Source organism: Emydura macquarii, unplaced genomic scaffold (genome assembly GCF_026122565.2).
Source record: "Emydura macquarii macquarii isolate MOO-44397 ecotype Brisbane River unplaced genomic scaffold, CSIRO-AGI_Emac_v2 contig_2171, whole genome shotgun sequence".
NCBI classification, from domain to species: domain Eukaryota; kingdom Metazoa; phylum Chordata; order Testudines; family Chelidae; genus Emydura; species Emydura macquarii.
In genome coordinates this window covers 559,729-580,441 of record NW_027132308.1, presented here as the reverse complement: position 1 = coordinate 580,441, position 20,713 = coordinate 559,729, and the positions used below count along the sequence as shown (strand labels likewise).

At 42.0% G+C, this 20,713-nt stretch overlaps 1 protein-coding gene and 1 long non-coding RNA gene across 7 annotated transcripts in view; one reads left to right on the top strand and one right to left on the bottom strand.

Moving 5' to 3' along the window:
- ANK2 (ankyrin 2) overlaps positions 1-20,713 on the bottom strand; it is a 272,410-nt gene that overhangs the window by 5,033 nt on the left and 246,664 nt on the right. For 3 of the 5 annotated variants that reach the window (XM_067558657.1, XM_067558653.1, XM_067558654.1), the window contains 8 exons: positions 19,472-19,603; positions 17,587-17,733; positions 12,165-12,441; positions 8,094-8,388; positions 4,814-4,906; positions 4,215-4,298; positions 3,022-3,186; positions 1,533-1,715 (listed from right to left, as the gene is read on the bottom strand). In XM_067558657.1, coding sequence (XP_067414758.1) covers positions 1,533-1,715; positions 3,022-3,186; positions 4,215-4,298; positions 4,814-4,906; positions 8,094-8,388; positions 12,165-12,441; positions 17,587-17,733; positions 19,472-19,603 — 1,376 coding nt within the window. The remainder of the gene's footprint in view (positions 1-1,532; positions 1,716-3,021; positions 3,187-4,214; positions 4,299-4,813; positions 4,907-8,093; positions 8,389-12,164; positions 12,442-17,586; positions 17,734-19,471; positions 19,604-20,713) is intronic. The other 2 variants (XM_067558655.1, XM_067558656.1) reach the window with 1 other exon arrangement.
- LOC137160218 (uncharacterized) overlaps positions 1-20,713 on the top strand; it is a 115,648-nt gene that overhangs the window by 51,267 nt on the left and 43,668 nt on the right. Inside the window, exon 3 of one of the 2 annotated variants that reach the window (XR_010921813.1) lies at positions 1,524-2,174. The exons of the other annotated variant lie outside the window; for it this stretch is intronic. This is a non-coding gene — a long non-coding RNA (uncharacterized lncRNA). Of the gene's footprint in view, positions 1-1,523; positions 2,175-20,713 lie in introns of those variants that run through there. 2 annotated transcript variants of the gene reach the window in all.

Below are 20,713 nucleotides of genomic sequence, written 5' to 3'. Positions count from 1 at the left end.
GATCTTTGCAGCCTGGATGAGGGCACCCATCTGTAAGGGAAGGGCAGGGCTTAGGATACTCCCCTCTGATCAGCAACTTCAAGAGGTGGCTTCCTGCCTAATAGACTGCACCCCACAAGGCACCTCCTCTCTCCCACCATCCACTGAACAGGCAGTCTAGACTCTGTGATGCTCAGCACCAAAGTCCCATCCTTGGTCTTCTAATAAATAGCTTACCATGTGGGTGCTTCCTAATATTCTATATTACTGGCTGGGGAGGCATGGAATTTTCTGCTTTTTTCTAATTTCCCCATTGGCTTTCAACATACTAATCTGTTCCTCCATTTCTCTGTCCTTTGCTTTTTTTTTTTTTTTTTTTTTTTATAGGGTTGTCTGTGTAGTTGTACTTCATTTTTGTGGAAGACATTGGACTTTCATTTCTTTTTTGGGTAGTTATAGATTGCTATAGTGATATAGCTACCCAGAGCTATCAATCACTATTTCCTGCGCCTATAAAAATGCCCTGTCCCTAGAAATAGTTACAGCAAGGTACCTATTGTTTGCTGCAGATAAAAGCTAGCTATAGATACCTATTTGTACCAGCAGGTAGCGATCTATAGTTACCTAGCTGTAGTGATCAGTATCTGTAGTTAGTGATACATATTGGAAGCAAACCATAACTAAAGTTACATACTGCTACCTAGAGATAGCTAGGCATGAATGCCTCACAGCACCCCACCAGGTAACCATGGTTATTGTTACCTAGTTGTAGCCATTTGTAGGTGTAGACAGCTTCCGAGAGCTACAGTTACCTATATGTGGCTATAGGCAGCTATCCATAGGCAACTATCATTGTAAATAGCAATCTACAGCTACCTACCCCTATTCATGGTTATAGTTACCTGGTGGTAGCCATTGGTAAGTATCTGAAGCTATCGCCAACTATAGGCAGCGTCTTGGTGTCAGAAGCAATCCATAAGTGTCTCAGGTGTCTGCACAGGTCCATACCAGTCCCCCCAGCTGTCCCCAAGTGCTCCCAAGGTGTCCAAATATTCCTGGCTGTCCCCCAAGTGTCTGTAGGTGTCCCCAACTGGCCACAGGTGGTCATAGCTGTTCCAGTCTATCCCCAGATATCTCCAAGGGTTCCCAGGTGTCGGTAGCTATCCTCAGCTATTTGTAGCAACGTATAACTTATCTCTAGACAGTGATCTACAGCTGTAGCTATTTTGACTAGCCAGCCATAGGGGTAGAAAGCTATCCCTAGTTACCCATTCATAGCTGTAGCTTGCTATCCATGGCTATAGTTATCTATTTGTAGCCACTGGTAGGTGTCCGTCACTAGAAGTAGCTAGAGGCAGCTACCTGTAGAGAGAGCTCCCTAGCTATAGTGTTTAGCAGCAAATTCCTTAAAACTATGGGGTAGATACATTGACTGTAGGGGGGTTGCATGGGTATAAATGGGAGTAGAATTTGTCTGCATTTACTTTGCCACAGTGCCAGATTTAACTCTTTCTTTTTCTGTGAATTCCAAATGAATGATGAAGGCATTTTACCTCTTCAAAGTCTTCTTTGGCTGATGGAAGATCAGAGGCTAAACTAGCATCACCCAAGTGCTTCTCCATTCTCTCTCCTTGTACCATTGTGGTCTTTACAACTTTACTGACCTTCCGGCCTTCCACAGGTTCTGCTTGAAATTCTGAGGCACCAGTCAGAACACTGGGCTCAGAGAAAGTCACCTGGTGAGAAGAAGATAAGGATTGGGTGGGGAATTGTAGAAGATAAGGATTTTTCCAAACTGAAATGATAATCTGTAACACAAACACCATGAATTTTGCAAATACATGCTCTTATTTAAACACTCTCTACTTAGACAGAACAATTAAATATAACAAGTCTGTGAGAATATTGTGTATGTACACTGAAATACTGAGAAGGGTGACTGCTTATACTGCCTAGGTACTAGGCCAGGTAGTAACCACCATTTATTGTAGTAAATCTTTGCTGGATTGCATAGGTTGTTTCCATTATTGTTATATAGCCTCAGAAGGAACTTTTAAAATATTTACTCCTGAATCATGCTTCAGCTCCATGGCGATAAAGCCAAGCAGACCTTTAGAGGAGCCATAGCCTAGTAATTTAAAATCCTATTTATTTCCAAATGAAATCTCAAATGAAAACCAAATAAATTAAACATGTGTTCCATATTATAAATTGTGTATGGCTCCTTTACTATATACATGCAAAGACTGTGTTCTACTTCCATCCCATTTTCTGATGTAACTTTCTGAATTGATAGTTCAGATGATTAACCCCATAGAAGGAGGTTGCTGGAAAACAAACATTCAGTATTTCTAAGAACAGCAGTTCTCTGTAGCTTAAAGAGCTAGAACTTTCATACTCTCCTGTTACTTAAGAGTGTGGATTGCTCAGGACATTCATAAAAGGAGACAGCCTCTCTACCTCAAGTCCCGGTTAGTAGTGACTGAAAATTAATATAATTCATCTGAGCGCTGCTGAATGGCATAGGTAAAATGAGTTGGTCTTCTCCAGGATTCTACAATACTAACACTACAATCAGAACTGACATCTTTGTTAGTTAGCAACCAAGGACTGCAGGGGCCAGGAAACACATATTTGTCACTACCCACAGCATGTCTGGTCTGTGGATAAACACAAGAATTCCTTCTCCAGGAAAGTGAATGTGGCACTTTTCACAAATGCTACATTTACTTCTATTTAAAAACAAAACATAAAAAAAAGCATGGATTGATAGAGATTATTTTACGTGAGCTCCACCTATGAAAAGTTTCTTTATTGAATTCATTTTTGAGCTAAGCCAGAAAAATTTAATCTTCATTTGTCTCACAAGATGAAAAGTCTGCCTTTGGATCTTATTGATGCCACTTAAAGTACTTTTAAAAAAATAGTACACCAAAAGCTAAAGTTTATGCACCTATTCAAGCACTTTCAGTCATACTACACTGGGGTGACACAGAATAAGTTGGCGGGGGGGAGGATAAAAGGAACCTTAGAAAGTCTCACCTCAGACTGTTCAATGTCACTCTTCAGCACAAGTCGCTTTACGACTTTGGAATACCCGTCTCCCTCTTCAATTGTAACAGGTTCTTGTGGTGCTCCTTGCATTAGGACGTCCTCTTTATCTGTGCCATCTGGTGAAATGTATCGCTTGATAATCTTTCTGGTGACCTAAGGGGAGGAAATAAATATAACATACTTTGTCTTCAGTGCACTTAAACATTTATGTACAGAATTCTTAACAATAAATATCAGACGTTACACTTCTGTACTATATGTAGTACCTTCCCATTCAAGGGTCTTGAAGCACTTAGCAAACATTAATAAACGAAGCCTCATACCTTATTACAGCCATTTCCCGAACTGGTAAATACAGGCAAATAAAACCCCTGAGGCTGAAATCCTGGACCCACTGAAGTCAATAGCTATTTTGCCAAAGACACACAGCAAGTTGGCACATATAGTCTTATTTTTTATTTCTAAGTTGCCTATCACAGTAGTATCTAAGTGCTGAAAAATGGATTTGTATAGAGCAGATTCAAACCTACAAGGGCAAAACCCAATTCTAAAATCAGTCACCTCACTCTCTCAGAAAAAAATCCAAGAATTCTGACTGCCCAGCTCTCATGGAGCCAGATTCTGAAACCTTTACGGCCACTGAATAAATAGTATCTCACTCTACAAGTGATCCCATTGGTGCTATTCACAGTGAGAAAAGATATCCATATGCGGCCCATAATAATTAATGAGCATGTAGGTGATGGAAAGTGCTGTATAAAAATAACCAGAAGATGGCGCTTTCTCCACATACACAAGGAGTAAAATTTTCAAAAAGCCCCTAAAGTGATTTAAGAGCCTAAGTTCCATTTTCAAAATTCTTTGATCCTTAGGATCTTAAGTCTCACTGAAAGTGAATTGGAGTTATGCTCCTCCATGGAGCTGGCTGAACATTTTTCATTTGGAAAAGGAAGATTCCTGAAAATTGCAGATTGTAATAAAATAACCAAACAATACAACAAATAAATATAACTTTGCATTTGGAATGACAACAAACTTTCAATGAGTAAAATTTTCTGCAAAACAGAAATTCCAGTTCCTGCACAGCTCCTATGAGCTTGTTACTTTTGAAAACAGAACTTCAGTTCCTAAGTAACTTAGACAGTTTTGAACATTTTACCAGAGGGTATGACTGACAATACCTTCTTTACCACGGTGTGGCCATGTTCATCTGTGTATTGCTCCTCTGTTACCGTTTCCGGTGGTATTTCAGGCATATCATCGGCCTGCATGAGAAGAGAAGAGAACTTCACTAAGCCATACCTTAACATAAGTGGACGCTTTAAATAACCAGCATAAAAATTATTATAGTTGATTAAAGTAAGAATTGAAAAAGGAGTCAAGACGCATTAATGCTGAGTTGTTAAACACCATAAAACGTTCTGCAAATGAATATTAAAAGGCATGCAAAGGCAAGTTATACCACAACTAACAGGCAAATAAATATTAGTTCACCTGGTAGTGTGTGGGACTGAAAAAGCAAAACAAAGTCCTTGTCCCCTTACTGAGGCATCTCCACAATATACGCTATGGCTGACAGTCCCACTGTAATTCTCTTCCCCCCTAAAACATATTAGAATAACATTATCGAAGTTATTTAACGGCCATGCATTATTCAGGAGCATGCCAACTTCATAAGTGGTTGCCTTAGCAGCAGACCTTACGAGGGTTTCCTACAGGTGTAACCAGGACATAATTGCCATTGGCACAGTGGCACGTGCAGTAGTTCAACACTCAGTACCTGAATAATCACCCGGCGGCGAACGACCCTGGTAGTTACCATCTCTTCCTCATCTGAGCTGGTCTCTAGCTCACCTAATTCCTCTGCTAATTCCTAGTGGAAGCATGGAAGCATTGCTCTATTTATCATACTGATGTTGTATATGATGCTTGTTGTATTTGACTTTTCCACTGTAGTTATAATCTATTCCGAAAGTTTTTATTCAAGATTTTTGAACATTATATTTCCTCTCTGAGAAACATATATGTAGACAATGAATAGCATTTCACCACTGTCATTTGTTTGTGTCTTTTTTATTTTATTAAAATTCATTGTTTGGTTGACAAGTCTTAGGTGTAAATATTTAACCTATTCTAAAAGATGCTTTTACTGGAGGTTGTGATAACTTGGCCAGCAGCACTGTTGCTGTACAAAACGGCTGCACCTAGGACATAAGGTACCAGCAATATCAGTGTTGAATTCAGGTCTTTTTTGTATGACTCTCTACAAAACCAATATTATAAGAATGAGTTTCTATCCTTTGAGCTGACAGCTGCACACGTACTGCATACATATACTGGGACTAATTCATTTAGCTAAGGGGAAAAGAACAATCTGTTTAATTTCTATCACTGCCACCCAGATTTAGGAATGTCAACATGTAGTAGCCAGTCTTGAGGTTCTTCTCTCCTGCATAAGGGAGAATTCAAGGAGAAAATGAAGCACTTCTGAATGCAGCAAGAGTGCAAGTGCAGGGTGTACTAGAAGACCTACTGGGAAATTGTTCCAGTCTCCAATAGTCCAACCAATCATCAATGATATCAGTGCATATGGAAACAATTAATATGGTGGTAAAAAATAAAAGATTAAAGAACAACAGGAATGATGGAAAGCAGATTTTAATTTCCTTAGTGTTTAGGAAGTATGTTAGAATATTTTTTATGATTTATCAGTAAAGACACCAATTTATTAAAAAATCCTTATTTGGTCTTGAAGAAACCAATCGTAAAGAGAACAAAAGCCTTTTCATGAAGTCAGAAATGTTTCTGATGAAAAATGGATCAGTTAAAATTAGATACGTATTGGAGCTCAGTCGTCTACCTTGGGGCATCACCACTTAACCCAGGAGCAACTAGGTAGTCAAATTGCGAAATGATATACCATTGATACCTGAACTTAATGCTCAGTAAAAAGTCCCACAGAAATGTGTGGAGTTCTTAATTCCAAAGAGACAGACATCACTTTGAAAAAGCTCCAGCCTATTTATACACATTTCTCTTCATTGCTTTTCCTTGTGGCACCCATATGTTACTTCCTCATTGTGTAACCTAACAGCTCTTTTTTCTCTTCCATAGCCTTCAATGATGGAAGAGGTAGTTGGCGAGACTGTCCTGTCACTTACACCTCCACTCAACATCCCCAAAGTTACTGTAGTTGCAGGAGCAGAATTTGGCTCAGTGAGGCAGATCATCAGCTGGTGTAGCTCCACTGATATAACTGCAGTCCATCAAATTTATACCAGCTGATCTTGCCTTGTGTGTTCAGTTTTTTAAACCTGCAAAAATGGCATTCATTCCAAGCGGCACCAAAATGGCCTGGAATTAATTAATTCTGCACTGCAAGTTAGCTTTACACCCATCCAAGTGTGCTCTAACTTGCTTTGGGGTTGTCTTTTGACACGTTGGTAATGCATTTAGTGGTGCTGGATGTACTACTCCAGCCTAAATAAGCAAAGTGCCAACCCTTTGACTAGCTGATGACTCATACCTTTTTAGGAGATTCAGAAAAGGTTTGGTAAATCTGATCTTATGAAAGCTCATGAAATGGTTTCCAGTGCAAGATTGTCTTTGAGGAGAGCCAGGAAGGCTGTTCCTCTTTCTCTTGGTACTGTGGGCAGAAGGTGATAGGTGAGGCCCACTTTCTCTCATGCTGAGCCCTATCACTGCAACCCTACTTAATCTTATCTTGACTCTGAGGCTTCCCAAGTATGTATTTTGCACAGTTCACCTGCCTTCTGAATTCCAAGAGTGAAATCTTAACGTGCTTAGAAAGATGATCCATCTTTTAACATAAACTGTAGGGTCCACAAGATAAAGAGCCTGGCCCTTGCTGGATGTGAAAATGCAAAATACATTAGAAGCTTAAAAAGACGAATCCAGAACTGTTTCTCTCCTTTAACTTTACTGATGGGATCTGTCCTCTGCTCCATCATCATTCTTTTCTCCTCCTCCTCTGACTTTGACAGCTTTTCACTTGTTCTCCTCTAACCCTCGTCTCAATGCCTCCAGTCCCTATTGACAACTCTATTCCCCCCTTACCTTTTCCCTCAACCTGTCTCACTCTCATTCTTCCTCATGCTCATTCTCCTGACAATGCATACTAAGGGGCTCCCTTATCTTAACAAATGAACAAAAACACACCAATAAGCCATCTGCTTCACAGACTCCCACCAACCTTCCCTTCTTCCCCACACCTCTAATCTCATTGAACACACCACCTACAACTGACTTAAGATCCTCTCCAACCCATCCTAGACCTACTCCCCTCTGACTTCCAGGGCCTCTTCTCCTCTCTCAATCAGCTAACAACCTTCTCCTGGTCAAATTTCAGAGCTACTACACCTCTTTCACCTCTTTACTTCTTTTGACACTGTTATTCGCTCTTTCCTTTGGCTTTCATGACTCTGTCTCTTCTTTGTCAGCTTCAAGCTATGCAGGGCTTATTTCTGCAACTCGTAAGAAGATAAAGTAGTTCTCATACACATGAGCAGTCCTATTGACTTCAATGGGACCACTTGCATGATTAAGTACTAAACAAGAATAAGGGTTGCAGGATCAGATCACAGTGCTTCAAATCATCTTCAAAATCTCTATATAGATTAATATGTAATCTTTGTAACAACCATGTGAATGAAGAAAGGATCATTTACTGATGGGGAAATTGAATCAAAACAATTAAGTGACTTTCTCAAAGCTACAGAGGGAGTCACTGGAGAACTGGAGTTAGAACACAGGAGTTCCTATCTCACAGGCCTTGCTCAGACAATGCTTCTCATTCTAAAGATCATATTCAATCATGATGTAAGTGGGCACAACTCCCATTGTGATCAATGCAAGTTGTTGCTGCTTACATAAGTGCTGAATTTGTCTCATTATGTTTAAAGATACTCATAAGAGCTGATTTTGTCAACATCTGTTTAACACAAAGTAAAACAAAGATAAAATAACCCAAAGACTCCAGACAAAGGAAATTTGCTTTTCTATAACAGTTATTTTATGTTGAGGGCAGGGTTGGTATTTACCTTTTCCAAAGATTCATCATCATAATGTCTTTCAGACTTTGCTAGCTGTTCATCAGTTGACTCCACTATAACCAGACTAGTTCTCCTTGGGGAGAGTTCTTCTTGGGATAGCTGGAGGTCCTCAAGTTCTTGTACAATGGGAGAGTCACCTCGTTCACTAGACAATGGGGTCTGAAGATATGGCTTCTCATGCTCCTTAGATGCTGTGGTAGAGCCTTTAGACTTTTCCTTTGCAAAATCTGCTGCTTTTTCAGCCTTTGGTGCTAGTGATTCTTCTGTTTCTGGAGTTGTGACACTGTGAATTATAGATTCAAGGAAGCTAACTACAAAGCATTCCATTATGATCCCCATAAATATGACATTTGTGCTGTGGTAAAGTGAGGTTACATGCTCCATGAACCAATTTCTTTGCAAAGTTATTTTCACAGTTGAACACTGATGTTTAGTTGCTAGTATAAACCATTCAAAACATTAAAACAAAATAACTGAAGAGTTTAAACAATAAAAATAAAACCTACATATATGCAAATATTACTCCACTCACATGTATGGAGTCACTCCTGATTTACATAGTTGGGAGAGCAGAATCAGGAGTTTCATCTTCAACAGTGTTACTTTGGGGTTGACTCTCTTCTCATTTGCATCCATATAAATCAAGAGCAACTCCATCAGTATCAGTGGAGTTACACAGATGAGAAAACATGAGAGCAGAATCCAATCTTTTGCCTCTAAGATTTCTGAGATGTTTTGGAGTCAACACCCATAGACAACTTTAATTTGCGACTTTTCTCCTTAAATGTAATCCTTTCTGGATTTCAGAAAATAAGATTATTAAAAACATATATCAAATCCCAGATTATAATCTCCCTACTCACAATGGTGAGTAGTTACTTACATGAACAGTCCGAGTGAAGTCAACTGGACTATTTGTATGAGTAAACATTTACCGATATGGGTAAAGGTTACACAATTTGGCTCCAAATGGCTATACTGTAACACAATATTGTCTCAATATTATATGAAAATATGAAAGATTATTGTTAATTTAGTCGTTTTTCCCTTTCAATACCATATGTACCATTATATGATTCACCCGTCCTCCCCCAGCTGTCTTTTTTCCCCCCATAAGCTATTAGATCAAGTCTGGACAATCTTTCTTCCAAATTCATGCTCTACATCAAAGGCTGGAATCTACAGATATGTTGCCAACAAGAGGAAGATTAGGGAAAGTGTGGGCCCCTTAGAGAATGAGGGAGGCGACCTAGTGATGGAGGATGTGGAGAAAGCTGAGGTACTCAATGCCTTTTTTGCCTCTGTCCTCACAGACAAGATCAGCTCCCAGACTACTGTACTGGGTGGCACAGAATGGGAAGGATGCGAACATCCTGCAGTCCTGAAGGAACAGGTTCAAGACTATTTAGAAGGATTAGACATACACAAGTCCATGGGGCCGGATGCAATGCACCCGAGGGTGCTGAGGGAGTTGGTTGAGGTGATTTCAGAGCCATTGGCTATTATCTTTGAAAGCTCGTGGCAACAGGGGGAGGTCCCTGAGGACTGGAAAAAAGCAAATATAGTGCCCATCTTCAAAAAAGGGAGGAAAGAGGAACCAGGGAACGACAGACCAGTTAGCCTCATTTCAATCCCTGGAAAAATCATGGAGCAGGTCCTTAAGGAATTCATTTTAAGGCACTTGGAAGAGAGAAAGGTGATCAGGAACAGTCAACATGGATTCACCAAGGGAAAGTCATGCCTGACCAACCTGATTGCTTTCTATGATGAGGTGACTGGCTCTGTGGATGTAGGGAAGGTGGTGGATGTGATATACCTTGACTTTAGCAAAGCTTTTGATACTGTCTCTCACAGTATTCTTATCACCGAGTTAAAGAAGTATGGGTTGGATGAATGGACTATAAAATGGATAGAGAACTGGCTAGAGCATAGGGCTCAACAAGTAGTGATCAATGGCTCCATGTCTAGCTGGCAACCGGTCACAAGCGGAGTGCCCCAGGGGTCGGTCCTGGGGCCGGTTTTGTTCAACATCTTTATTAATGATCTGGAGGATGGGGTAGATTGCACCCTCAGCAAGTTTGCGGATGACACCAAGCTGGGGGGAGTGGTAGATACCCTGGAAGGTAGGGATAGGATACAGAGTGACCTAAACAAACTGGAGGATTGGGCCAAAAGAAATCTAATGAGGTTAAACAAAGAAAAGTGCAGAGTCCTCCACTTAGGAAGGAAGACTCCCATGCACAGCTATAGACTGGGGACCGACGAGCTAGGCAGCAGCTCTGCAGAAAAGGACCTCGGGGAAATAGTGAATAAAAAGCTGGATATGAGTCAGCAGTGTGCCCTGGTTGTCAAGAAGGCTAATGGCATATTGGGCTGCATTAGGAGGGGCACTGCCAGCAGGTCACGGGAAGTGATTATTCCCCTCTATTTGGCATTGGTGAGGCCGCATTTAGAATATTGTGTCCAGTTTTGGGCCCCCCAATACAAAAAGGATGTGGACAAGTCGGAGAGAGTGCAGTGGAGGGCAACAAAAATGATTAGGGGGCTGGAGCACAGGACTTATGAGGAGAGGCTGAGGGAACTGGGCTTGTTTAGTCTGCAAAAGAGAAGAATGAGGGGGGATTTGATAGTGGCCTTTAACTACCTGAAAGGGGGTTCCAGAGAGGATGGGGCTAGGCTGTTCTCGGTGGTGGCAGATGACAGAACAAGGAGCAACGGTCTCAAGTTGCCCGGGGGGGGAGGTCTAGGTTGGACATTAGGAAAAAGTTTTTCACTAGGAGGGTGGTGAAGCACTGGAATGGGTTACCTAGAGAGGTAGTAGAATTTCCATCTTTAGAGGTTTTTAAGCTGAGGCTTGACAAAGCCCTGGCTGGGATGATATAGCTGAGGTTAGTCCTGCTTTGAGCAAGGGGTTGGACTAGATGACCTCCTGAGGTCCCTTCCAACTCTAATATTCTATGATTCTCCTTGGCCCTCGTTACATCTATTCACCCTCAACAATAGCCTCTCCAAAATATGACAACCAGAACAGATCACAATATTCCAAACATTTAAGATCATCATAAGTAGCACCAAAATAACTTCAACAAATATATATTTCATACTCAGTATATACAGAAAATGTAAGCCCTTATTGACATTTTGTATATGGTAAATATTTGTAGTTGAGCATTTTGTCTTCTGCAGATGTTTCTAGTCTAATATCTCTAAGCAATTCCAAGTCCTTTTTTTTTTTGTCCTTCTCAGCATAAATTAGAGCAGCCTTCCCAGCACAGAGCCAGCCCAAAATCAGAGTACTGCAAAGGTGGGTCAAAGTTACCTTACACACTACCAACCTCCTTAACTGCTGTGTGCTCCTCTGGGCAAACAATGTGTATTGTTACCTTAAGTAACAATCATTTCTCTTTAAAGCAGTGTTCTTTATTCTTGACTATTTGAAGTACACCTTTCACATAGAGTTCTTGTTATTTATAAAGTTCTGAGTAAAATAAATAGCAAATAAAAATTATGTTGGAAGACCAGTTAGTGTTCTGAATTAAAATTTGTCTGAAAGTAAAAACAAACAAATTAAAGAAAAGTACATTGTGCCAGTAACCAATGCCACCCCTGTGCCATTGATAATTTCATTAAGGGAATTATTAGTTAGTTTTAACATCTAAAATATAACCTAAATATATTGTGTTGCAAAGTTGTCCTTTCAAAATTGATGGCAGCCCAATCAATAAAACAGTCCTCCAAAATAATTCCACCTATTCATGCTTAAGTCTTCTTTTCTTTTGTAAAATTGTTCCTTATTGCTAATAATGAGCCAGTCCTTCACTGAGTTTCCTGTCCTGACCTTGTGGGGTTTCCTCTCCTCTGTAAGAGCCGTACAGTAGGTAGATGTGGAATGATCAGCCCCCCACATAGGTTTCATTCTGATCTCAAATAATGAGAAATTGACTTAAACCCTGAAACATGAGGTTGGATATCCTTAAAGATATACAAATAAATAAAAGTACATTTCTGTTCAACATGCTATAGGTTACAGATTTTGACCAGCCATCTTTTAATGCTTACAAGTACTCCTGTTGTGCAGCTGATGAATCTCCTGGCAGATCCTGCGGTTTCCCTGAGAACTCAGCTAGAACTCGCTCTTGATGTGTTTGTCGCAGGAGTTCTGCAACTGATATGTCTGTCTCAGTCCTGGGAGTGCCCTCCTGAAAGGAAGAGTAACTGACAGAAGTGTCTTCCTCAGAGACAATGGGAGGGTGATCAGATGGCTCTTTGTCTTTATAATGCTCTTCTTCCTTTTTGTGTCTTGGACTATACAGTTCTTCCTGCAGTGCAGAAAATCCTAGGAATAAGAGAGGGGGGGGGACTTCATTAGAACGCTCCCTGGGAAACAGGATGATCTTGCCACTCTCTCTAAGACAGAGGTTCAATTGCCAGAAGAAACACATTTTGTCAAAACCTCAACGTATCACAGGCTGTGGATGGTTTATAGGTACACAATTTGAGTGGAAGATGAAGAAACTGATTGAAGTAGTTGGTGAAATGTTGGATTTATCACTAGGGTTATGCCTACACTGACGACGGCAAAGTTGCTGCCATCAGATCGACTTATCTGGATCGACTGAGTGGTCAGTGAAGACCCACTCAGTCGATCCAGAAGTCGATGCACTAAAACCACCTCCTCAAGTGGTGTAGCGCTGCATCGACGGGACCCGCCACAGTGCAGTGAAGACAACGTGCAGAAGAGAAGAACAGAAGTCGACGGGAGTTACGCAAGTTTTTTGCGTAGTTTGCATAACTCCGGTCGACTGAATCTCCGAGGTAAGTGTAGACAAGCCCTAGGATTGCCAAGCAGCTGGTTTTTACCGTAACCTGTAAAACAAATGAGCTCTCCATCTCAAATAACAGCCACTGACAGAGCTGCAAGCACTTCAGAAATATTAATTCAGACTCACCATAGCCCTTTGAAGTAGATCAGGGATATGTAGATTATTGTTTCACCCACAAAGTCCTACAATGTTCAGTAACAATCTTTTGAAGACTGAAGATTACTCTAACTAACTGAAACTGAAGGAGGAAATTAGGGGCAAAGAATGTAATTATCTGCATTGAAATTTGATCAAGACATTGTAGTTAACATCTTTACTCTAATGAAAAGTGGAATAGGATCTTTATTATGAGGACCTTAAATTCATATTTTTTTCCAAAGAATGGTGAGAATACCACTCTGTGTAACATCCTGGTGTTTCTTAAAGTCTTTTCATCCAATGACTGCCACTCTAAGCTTATGAAAGCCAAAAGAATCACAGAATTACAGATGTGACGGAGAGACTGCCAAAACTTATCAAGTCCTCAGACTGCTACCCCTTCCTGCTTCTCCACGTGGGCACCAATGATACTGGCAAGAATGATCTTGAGCGGATCACTGCGGACTATGTGGCTCTGGGAAAAGAGATAAAGGAGTTTGAAGCACAAGTGGTGTTCTCATCCATCCTCCCTGTTCAGGGAAAAGGCCCAGGTAGGGACCGTCGCATTGTGGAAGTAAATGCGTGGTTACGCAGGTGGTGTCGAAGAGAGGGCTTTGGATTCTTCGATCATGGAATGCTGTTCCAGGAAGAAGGATTACTAGGAAGAGACGGGATTCATCTAACGAAGACAGGGAAGAGTATCTTCGCAGACAGGCTGGCTAACCTAGTGAGGAGGGCTTTAAACTAGTTTCGACGGGGGACGGGGACCTAAGCCCGAAGGTAAGTGGGGAAGAGGGACACCGCAAGGAAGCAGAAGGAGGAGGGTGCAGCAGGGGAGGCCTCCCGATTCATACTGTGAAAGTAGGCCAATCGGCTACTTATCTCAAGTGCCTGTACACAAATGCAAGAAGCCTGGGAAACAAGCAGGAAGAACTGGAAGTCCTGGCACAGTCAAGAAACTACGACATGATTGGAATAACTGAGACTTGGTGGAATAACTCTCACGATTGGAGCACTGTCATGGATGGGTATAAACTGTTCAGGAAGGACAGGCAGGGGCGAAATTGGGGAGGAGTTGCACTGTATGTAAGAGAGCACTATGACTGCTCTGAGCTCCAGTATGAAACTGGAGATAAGTCAGTTGAGTGTCTCTGGGTTAAGCTTAGAAGCAAGAACAATAAGGGTGATGTCGTGGTGGGTGTCTGTTACAGACCACCAGACCAGGAGGATGAGGTAGATGAGGCTTTCTTTACTCAACTAGGGAAAGTTTCCAGTTCACAGGGCCTGATTCTCATGGGAGACTTCAATCACCCTGACATCTGCTGGAAGAGCAATACAGCAGAGCACAAACAATCCAGGAAGTTTTTGGAGAGTGTCGCTGACAATTTCCTGGTGCAAGTGCTGGAACAACCAACTAGGGGCCGTGCTTCTCTTGACCTGCTGCTCACAAACAGGGAAGATTTGGTAGGGGAAGTAGAAGTGGGTGGCAACCTAGGCAGCAGTGACCATGAGATGGTCGAGTTCAGGATCCTGACGAAAGGAAGAAAGGAGAACAGCAGGATACGGACCATGGATTTCAGAAAAGAGGATTTTGACTCCCTCAGGGAACTGATGGGCAGGATTCCCTGGGAGGCTAATATGAGGGGGAAAGGAACCCAAGAGAGCTGGCTGTATTTTAAAGAGACCTTATTGAGGGCATAAGAGCAAACCATCCCGATGTGCAGAAAGAATAGCAAAAATGGTAGGCGTCCAGCTTGGCTTACCAAAGATGTCCTTGGCGAACTTAAACGCAAAAAAGAAGCTTACAAGAAGTGGAAGCTTGGTCAGATGACTAGGGAGGATTATAAAAACACTGCTCAAACGTGCAGGAATGAAATCAGGAAGGCCAAAGCACAATTGGAGTTGCAGCTAGCAAGGGACGTGAAGGGGAACAAGAAGGGTTTCTACAGGCATGTTGCCAACAAGAGGAAGATTCAGGAAAGTGTGGGCCCCTTAGAGAATGAGGGAGGCGACCTAGTGACGGAGGATGTGGAGAAAGCTGAGGTACTCAATGCCTTTTTTGCCTCTGTCTTCACAGACAAGATCAGCTCCCAGACTGCCATACTGGGAGGCACAGAATGGGAAGGAGGCAAACATCCCGCAGTGCTGAAGGAACAGGTTCAAGACTATTTAGAAGGATTGAACATTCACAAGTCCATGGGATGCAATGCACCCGAGGGTGCTGAGGGAGTTGGTTGAGGTGATTTCAGAGCCATTGGCTATTATCTTTGAAAGCTCGTGGCAACAGGGGGAGGTCCCTGAGGACTGGAAAAAAGCAAATATAGTGCCCATCTTCAAAAAAGGGAGGAAAGAGGATCCAGGGAACTACAGACCAGTCAGCCTCACCTCAATCCCTGGAAAAATCATGGAGCAGGTCCTTAAGGAATCCATTTTAAGGCACTTGGAAGAGAGGAAGGTGATCAGGAACAGTCAACATGGATTCACCAAGGGAAAGTCATGCCTGACCAACCTGATTGCTTTCTATGATGAGGTGACTGGCTCTGTGGATGTAGGGAAGGCGGTGGATGTGATATACCTTGACTTTAGCAAAGCTTTTGATACTGTCTCTCACAGTATTCTTATCACCGAGTTAAAGTAGTATGGGTTGGATGAATGGACTATAAAATGGATAGAGAACTGGCTAGAGCATAGGGCTCAATGGCTCCATGTCTAGCTGGCAACCGGTCACAAGCGGAGTGCCCCAGGGGTCGGTCCTGGGGCCGGTTTTGTTCAACATCTTTATTAATGATATGGAGGATGGGGTAGATTGCACCCTCAGCAAGTTTGCGGACGACACTAAGCTGGGGGGAGTGGTAGATACCCTGCAAGGTAGGGATAGGATACAGAGTGACCTAAACAAACTGGAGGATTGGGCCAAAAGAAATCTAATGAGGTTAAACAAAGAAAAGTGCAGAGTCCTCCACTTAGGAAGGAAGAATCCCATGCACAGCTATAGACTGGGGACTGACGAGCTGGGCAGCAGCTCTGCAGAAAAGGACCTGGGGGAAATAGTGGATAAAAAGCTGGATATGAGTCAACAGTGTGCCCTGGTTGTCAAGAAGGCTAATAGCATATTGAGTTGCATTAGGAGGGGCATTGCCAGCAGGTCACGGGAAGTGATTATTCCCCTCTATTCGGCATTGGTGAGGCCGCATTTAGAATATTGTGTCCAGTTTTGGGCCCTCCACTAAAAAAAGGATGTGGACAAGTTGGAGAGAGTCCAGCGGAGGGCATCAAAAATGATTAGGGGGCTGGAGCACAGGACTTATGAGGAGAGGCTGAGGGAACTGGGCTTGTTTAGTCTGCAAAAGAGAAGAATGAGGGGGGATTTGATAGTGGCCTTTAACTACCTGAAAAGGGGTTCCAGGGAGGATGGGGCTAGGCTGTTCTCGGTGGTGGCAGATGACAGAACAAGGAGCAACGGTCTCAAGTTGCAGGGCGGGAGGTCTAGGTTGGACATTAGGAAAAAGTTTTTCACTAGGAGGGTGGTGAAGCACTGGAATGGGTTATCTAGGGAGGTGGTGGAATCTCCATCCTTAGAGGTTTTTAAGCTGAGGCTTGACAAAGCCCTGGCTGGGATGATATAGCTGAGGTTAGTCCTGCTTTGAGCAGGGGGTTGGACTAGATGACCTCCTGAGGTCCCTTCCAACTCTAATATTCTATAATTCTATAATCCCATGCACAGCTATAGACTGGGGACCGACGAGCTGGGCAGCAGCTCTGCAGAAAAGGACCTGGGGGTAACAGTGGATAAAAAGTGGATATGAGTCAGCAGTGTGCCCTGGTTGTCAAGAAGGCTAATAGCATATTGGGCTGCATTAGGAGGGGCATTGCCAGCAGGTCACGGGAAGTGATTATTCCCCTCTATTCGGCATTGGTGAGGCCGCATTTAGAATATTGTGTCCAGTTTTGGGCCCCCCACTACAAAAAGGATGTGGACAAGTTGAAGAGAGTCCAGCAACAAAATGGCAACAAAATGATTAGGGGGCTGGAGCACAGGACTGATGAGGAGAGGCTGAGGGAACTGGGCTTGAGGGTTATACTACAGAGACTTGTATTAAGAGGCCTTTATAGCTATGGAACAAATATAGTTTTGACAATATACCTAAAGTTTTTTTTAAAATGTGGGATAAACTTTTCTCTCATTTAAATCAACCTGATTGATTTCCATGAAATCACCTGCATGACTGTGAAAAGATTGGCCCACAGTATAGAATAATTTCTGCAAATGTTCATTTGCTTGAATTATAAGAACAGATTATGATAGGTGTTTGATAAAACATATTATTTCACCTACATTCTTCCTTATTAAATGGTTCTGATTTTAAAGTTAGATGCCACTACTGAACAAGCACAATGGCAGAGTTAACTGAGTGTCCTACCCACACATTTGAGAACAGAATCTGGTGCTCAGATGAGAGGACTTTGTCAGTGTGTGACTTGGTGGAAATCGTGAAGGGTTAACATCAGGAGGCATTTACCTTCACTGTGATCCAGTCCTATTGTTTGTTCAATTTCTGCATAGGTGCGAGCTCCATGGTCCCGCATGGAGTCCAAGTGGCTGGTCTCCATTAGATGAACAATATCCATTCGGTTGATTTTTGTTAGACACTGGGTAAGACTTGTATCTGTGATGTTAGAAAAACACCATTTAGTTGAGCTGAGACTTGTTTTGCATATGCTCCTGGGCCACTGATTCCCCAAATCACAGAAATATATAAGATATTCAAGCAGCAGCATCATACATAAAATACAGATACCTCATATGTGAAAAGAACAGAGGTGTGACACTGTCTGGATTGGGGTGACCATTTATAATTTTATTTAATATCAATATTGCAAAATTATAATAATTTGGACGAAATATGCCATGTCAGGTACCATTGGAAAGGTTGTAATTTGCTAAATATGATTATTTCGTTTATGCACATGTAACATCTTGGTAGTGTAAGTTATGGATAGTGCAATATATCTGTATCCAAAAACTTGTGAAGTATTACTGGGTTGTACCCTCCAGGCAGATTGGTGTTAGCCTTGATGGCTTTTTGACGGCTGTTACCTTTACAATAAGCCCAGGTAGAGGAACCAGGACACCACCTGTCATCAAGACAGGTAGAGACATGCCTGTGGTAGGAGGACTGCAAGGCCTTTCCCTGCCCATGTGCTGGGAGCTTGTGTTTGAAACAAGCCACATGGCAGACCAGAGACTATAAAAAGCAGCTGCACCATCGCCATCTTGTCTTCATTCCTGCTTCCTATCTCCGGATTAACTCATCTACAGATGTGAAACAAAGGACTGAGGCCCATCCAGGTACTGGATGTATACCAGAGGAACTGTACAAGCCTGCAAACTCCACAATTCTGCTGAGAATCTGATATATATGGACTTTAATGTCACTTGTATGTGTCTGATGGTTTGACCATTTAACATTTCTCTTCCCATTTGTTTCTTTCCTTTTATAATAAACCTTTAGTTTTAGTTACTAAAGGATTGCCTGGCAGCATGGTTTTGGGTAAGATCCAAACTTATATTTACCTGGAAATGTGGCGGACCCTTTGGAGACAAGAGAACATTTTGGTAAAGGAAATAGAGTTTTAAATAACTTATCTCTTTACTGGACATAGTTGCTGACTGGGAGCCAGAGAGTGAAATGCACTAAAGGGGGCTGTGTAATTTTTTTGTTTTAGCTTCTTGATAACCAGTGTGGGGAATCAGAAGCACTGTTTGTAACTAAACAGTGGGGAATCTAACTGCAGTGTTAGCCACCAGTTTGGGAGAATCTGCTCTCCTTTTGCAGCCTGCCATGACCTTGGCATTTTCAGGTGGGCTACCCTAGACATGGATGGGTCAGACAAGGGACAGAATGAAAAAATTGTATTGTTGTTATTATAGAAAACTTAATATGTTGGAAAGTTGCATGCAAGAATTACTGTAAGACTTGCTTCAGAACATCACCAGTTAGAAAGCTTCCTCAGCTAATGCCCATTTTTCTGCTTGTCTGATTAATGTAGGACTTAAGGCCTAGAATCTCACAGGAATTTAGATGCCTAACTCCCATTGAAATCAATGGCAGTTAGGTGCATAATACCTTTGCAGATCTGGGCCTGGGTACTTACAAAGTGGAATAACTCATGCCTCATTTGTACCTTCTGTGGGACGTTATGCTTTTACACTCCAAATGAGTAGCGATAAATAACTTACTTTAACACAAAATCTTGTACTATTCCTCATCATGCAGATACTGTTGCTTAAAAGAAATACATTCTTTGGTCAGTTGCCTTCATACTTTTCTAAACTTTATCTATATTCCTTTTGGGTGACTGTGGGTAAGCACGTGGCTGATCATGCAATAACTGGAAATGTACCTGTAGCATGTTTCCCATCCCTTTCAAGCCAGTATTTCAGAAGCGCATGGCTCTGGTCTTGTAGTGAATTTGGATTTTCAATTCGGATCTGGTGAATTTGCTCTTCCGTGAAATCCAGTTCTCTTGCTAATTCTGCAAACGACAAACCGTTTTTTGTAAAAACTTAAATTTGTTCTTGGCTTGGGCCTCTTTTAAGGCCAGCAGCTGCAGCAACAGAGATTATCTTCCCTGGCACTAAACTTCCTTCCGTTTTATGTGCCATGTGTCATACCTACAGACATTAGGGTGAGACATTTCATCCAATTTTCATTTACTATCTGAAGCTTTTTTAATCTAATTGAAGAACTGGTTAATTTTAAATAATGAGATATTTTGCAGGCACTGAGTCCAGGAGTGGATTAAGGCATAATTGCTAGAGGCCTCTATGGTCATGTGATGATCAAAATCTTAGCATTCATACTTCAAAAAAAAAGTTTCTAAGACTTATGGTTAGGAAGAAAACTTTGAACATGTGAATTGAGAGTACTCAGTGTAGCTATGTCTGTTTGTGTTGACAGATAGCCTCAAATAATAGTTCTGAGAGAGGGAACTGCTCCATTCTTCTCAATGAGGTGTTAACTACACCCAGAATTAGTGGGAGGCTCCTGTCAATACCGCTCCAAGATAAGACAGTGGGTAGCAGGAGAAGAGTGCATAGACTGGGGCCAATTCACCCAGGCTGATATAACCCAGCATCTGGAGTAAGTACTGGGGAACCTCTGCTGGCATTCCTAGCAGGAAAATAGGGGCCCATGTCACTGCCCCTGCCTCTCTGGAAAGGAGGGGAGGCCCCGTCCCTGCCACTACCACTCTGTGTGGCAGGGCTTCAGGATGGGGTCATAGGAGAGGAGCCATAGGGGTTCCCGTGAAGTGATGTGTCAGAGGCCCCAGATTGCGTAATCTAGCCCTGATTAAATATCCATTTTGTAAATTCATGCCCTTTTGGAATTTTAAAACAAAATGTAAACAGCTGGAATAAATATTATTGAAAAACAAATATAGCACATGCACTGTAGCTACAAATTAGACTTAGATCTCTGAGTCATGCAGGACTTTTTCTAAAAAAGTAATTTCCTTGTATCTTCTATGTAAATTAGGACAGAGCCACCCTTGCCACTATCTGTGTGTACATCCAGGTTTCAGGCAGGCATTCTATTCTGCTGCCATCATTAGAGTATTCTAATCCCTCAGGATTCAGGTTTG